The 3,655-nt window shown below is 36.1% G+C and overlaps 1 protein-coding gene across 3 annotated transcripts; it reads left to right on the top strand.

Moving 5' to 3' along the window:
* The first annotated feature begins 1,138 nt into the window (after positions 1–1,138).
* LOC112500927 (transcription factor TCP20) lies at positions 1,139–2,887 on the top strand. Of its 3 annotated transcripts, none has more exons than XM_025104548.1 (3): positions 1,139–2,327; positions 2,448–2,523; positions 2,649–2,887. In XM_025104548.1, the coding sequence occupies exons 1-3, from the start codon at positions 1,370–1,372 to the stop codon at positions 2,689–2,691; spliced, it is 1,077 nt and encodes a 358-aa protein (XP_024960316.1). In that variant the 5' UTR covers positions 1,139–1,369; the 3' UTR covers positions 2,692–2,887. The 3 variants fall into 3 exon arrangements, with proteins under 3 accessions (XP_024960316.1, XP_024960322.1, XP_024960329.1); XM_025104554.1 differs by having other exon boundaries at positions 2,448–2,534; positions 2,649–2,761; XM_025104561.1 differs by lacking the exon at positions 2,448–2,523 and having other exon boundaries at positions 1,145–2,327; positions 2,649–2,761.
* The last annotated feature ends 768 nt before the right edge of the window (positions 2,888–3,655 follow it).

Genomic DNA, 3,655 nt, shown 5'->3' with positions numbered 1-3,655 from the left:
TATTATATGAAACAATTTCACAAGATTAAACAATTTCATGAAAAAATTTCATAAGATTAAACAATGAAATCGACAGATGAAGGTAGTTTGCACGGTTTACACAAATGAAAGCGGTTTTCATATGATCACTCATCTCTCTCTCTCTCTCTCTCTATATATATATATATATATATAACTTAGAATATGTTTGAATTTTATAAAATAATTGATAACAACTGATAAACATTTTCAAATAAATAAGTAACTTTTAACCCTAGTAATATAACAAAAAATGGAATAGTCAATCTTTCAAGAATTATAAAAAGTAGCCATTAATTTCGTTAAACAAGGTTGCCAATTTGCAAAATCAATGGATTTTGTCGGATAATACGCACAACCTAAAAAGTCGCATTGATTCTCCATAAAGTTGAGAATTCAAAATTTCGCAAAAAAACCCTTTTCTTCAACGAATTTAGCGTAATCCACATGTTTTTATCTGATTAATTTACAAACTTCACAGATTAGTTGACTATATGATAAAAAGTGGTTACCATAAAATTCTCAACTATTTCTTTGTACACTTTAAAAAATTGACTGTTTATTCCAAAAATATTGTCATCAATATATCTATTTTTGGTGTATTTTATGTTAAAAAAAAATATAAGCTTTTAAAAATATAAAAATAAAACAAAATAACTACACCCATAGTCTTTTTGTTAAGTCTGATTTACACGTTTTTTAAAAGACAACAACATTTATTAAGAAAAACCAACAAAATTACAGTAAAAAAGAGGCTATTGTAAGATGGGGTCGTTTGTTTACCTCTTAATAGTTCTATTAAGAGGCAACCTTTCAATCGTTAAGTAGTGAATCTTGTTTGCAAAAAAAAAGTCTGTCTTTTAATGGTTCTAAAACATTCTGAATGATTTTGTATCCTAGGCCTCCCTTAACCATTCAGCGCCCTAATTTCATCGCAAAAAATTACTAAACAATTATAATTCATTTTTCACTCTATTTAAAAAATCTCTTGCTCATTCAACATTAAATCATTCAACAAAATGTAAAAATATATAAACCAAGAAGGCTGTAAAAAACACCAAACAACCAACCAAAAATAATTATTAGAAAAATCAACATCCCATGATGATAAAAGGACAAACATTGAAATTCAAAGATGAAGGAAATTACCATATTACCCCTGCCCTTGACAAGATTTACACTTTTGTCTTTGGATTACTTGGCCAAGAACAGTGAAACCCACACACATCAAGAGGACCAGAAAGAGGAGCATTCAGGTCCCATTCTATTCTTCAATCAAACCCTTCTTTCTTTCTTTTAGGTGTTCACCATCATTTAATACAATATCTATCCAACACCCAACTCAGTTTTCATGGATCCCAAGACCTCAGACCACCACCACCATCATCATCATCGTCCTCAGCAGCAGCCACACCAAATTTCAAGTTTCTTAACCCTCCCACAACCGACAACCACCATGGCCGATAACCCCAAGTCGTCATCATCGTCCGAGATCAAGGATTTTCAAATTGTAATCGCCGATAAAGAAGACCCCGCCGGCGGCGGCGGTGGTAACAAAAAGCAACAACAATTATCAGTCAAACGGAGTTCAAACAAAGACCGGCACACCAAAGTTGAAGGTCGTGGTCGTCGGATAAGGATGCCTGCACTTTGTGCGGCTAGAATTTTTCAACTCACGAGAGAATTAGGTCATAAATCCGATGGTGAAACGATTCAGTGGTTGTTACAGCAGGCGGAGCCGTCCATTATCGCTGCCACGGGTACCGGGACCATCCCTGCTTCCGCCATGGGAGCAGCCGGTGCTGCATCTTCACATGGTGTTTCAATTTCAGCAGGATTGCAACACAAAATCGACGAAAGTAGGACCAATTGGCCATTAGTTGGTGGGAATTTGGGGGTAGGTAGACCCACAAATCACATGGCTACACCTCCAGGTATATGGCCCGCCATACCCACAACCGGATTCGGGTTTCAATCGCCATCGCCGTCGTCTGGTCCATCTGCTAACAATTTAGGAACCGAAAGCTCCAATTACTTGCAGAAAATTGCGTTTTCTGGGTTTGATTTGCCGGGTTCTAATTTGGGTCCGATGTATTTTTCTTCGATTTTGGGTAATCATAATCATCAACAACAACAGCAGCTTCCAGGGTTGGAACTTGGTCTTTCACAAGATAATCATATTGGGGGTCTGAATCAACAAGCTTTGAATCAGATTTACCAGATGGGTCAAGCTAGATTGCATCAGCAACAGCAACAACAACAACAACAGCAGCAGTCTTCAAAGGATGATGATTCTCAAGGTTCAGAGGGTTAGTAGAGCTTTTAGATGAATCTTTTTCAAAAATAAAGATGATATGATGGAAGGAGAAAGAAACCTAAATCTTGGATTTATGTGGGTTTCTTTTGTGTTGTATAATTTGCCTAAAAAGAATGGAGAGTAAAAGGAGATTTTGATGAAGATTGTTTCAGAGCTTCATCAGTATCAAAACAGTTGTATATTTACAGGTGCTTTTGGGGTTTGTGATCTCTAACACCATCTCTTATTTTTTCTATCTTTTCTGTAAATGATATGGTAGTTTGCTTTCCATTTGGATACATCATTCTTGATACCATATTTGGTTTTCTTGCAGTCTGATTTTGCAGGGCCAAAGGATTAAGACTTTTCTTGTTTGAGTTCAGATGTGTGTTTTATTGAAGTAAGCATACAACCCCTTCCCCTTGATAATATTATGTGTGTTTTGAGGTAACTTCTGAAAGCAGCAAAATGCTAACAAATTGCACCATCTTTTGGTTGGTTGGTTGGTTGGTTGCTTGCTTGGTAAGTATATATGTGCTTCTTCTTCTTTTTGGAAAGAGAAGCCAATGATGATCGAACCTGTTTGCGAAAACAATCAGTTAGGCCCTCGATTTAGCAGCAGATGGTGTCGAAATCGATATACGATTCAGCATTTGCAGTCCCTGAAACCTTGGTTTCTGGTTACCAGTTTTGATACATGAGTAGGGATTTGATTCTTGAACACCTAGCAATTAGGATTCCATGTTTCCTTTATGCAAGTAGCTCTACTAGTTATAGTTTTTAGTGTTTTTTGTAAGATTACGTGTAACCCTTTTAGATTAGTTTTAAAAAAAGATACTGAGAAGAGAATGGAGGTTCTAATATATATAGTTAGAGTCTAGTGTCAGATTCTAACACGCCCCCTTCAACGGACGTTAAGACATACACAGATTCTCTCATGAGTGTTGAGAGGGGTTAGACAGGTGAGGGGGCTAGATGAGTACATATTGCCTAGAATGAGTCTTTAGAGTAGTAGACTTTAGGTTTCATACCATGTGATAATTTATGAAACCCCATATTACTTTCCAAAAATGCCCTTGAGGCCAGACGGGTGGTTCCTATATAGAGGTGAAAATAGTCAAAGATGTGAGATTCTAACACTTCAATTGAACAAAGTGAAATCAAACGAACCCAGTAAATCCCATAAAAGTTGGGTTTAGAGAGGTTAAGATGTATGTAGACCTTACCTCTAAGTCTACATAGATGAAAGATCATGCAAAAAAAAATTATAAAACTTCGTAATTATTTGGCCTATCGTGTCAACTACAAAATCCTCCTCATCATCTATACCAAATACGTTGT

This window comes from Cynara cardunculus (genome assembly GCF_001531365.2).
Source record: "Cynara cardunculus var. scolymus isolate 2C chromosome LG 1, CcrdV1, whole genome shotgun sequence".
Lineage (NCBI taxonomy): Eukaryota > Viridiplantae > Streptophyta > Magnoliopsida > Asterales > Asteraceae > Cynara > Cynara cardunculus.
Note: the sequence above shows the minus strand (reverse complement) of the source record. Positions and strands in the feature narration are given on the sequence as shown.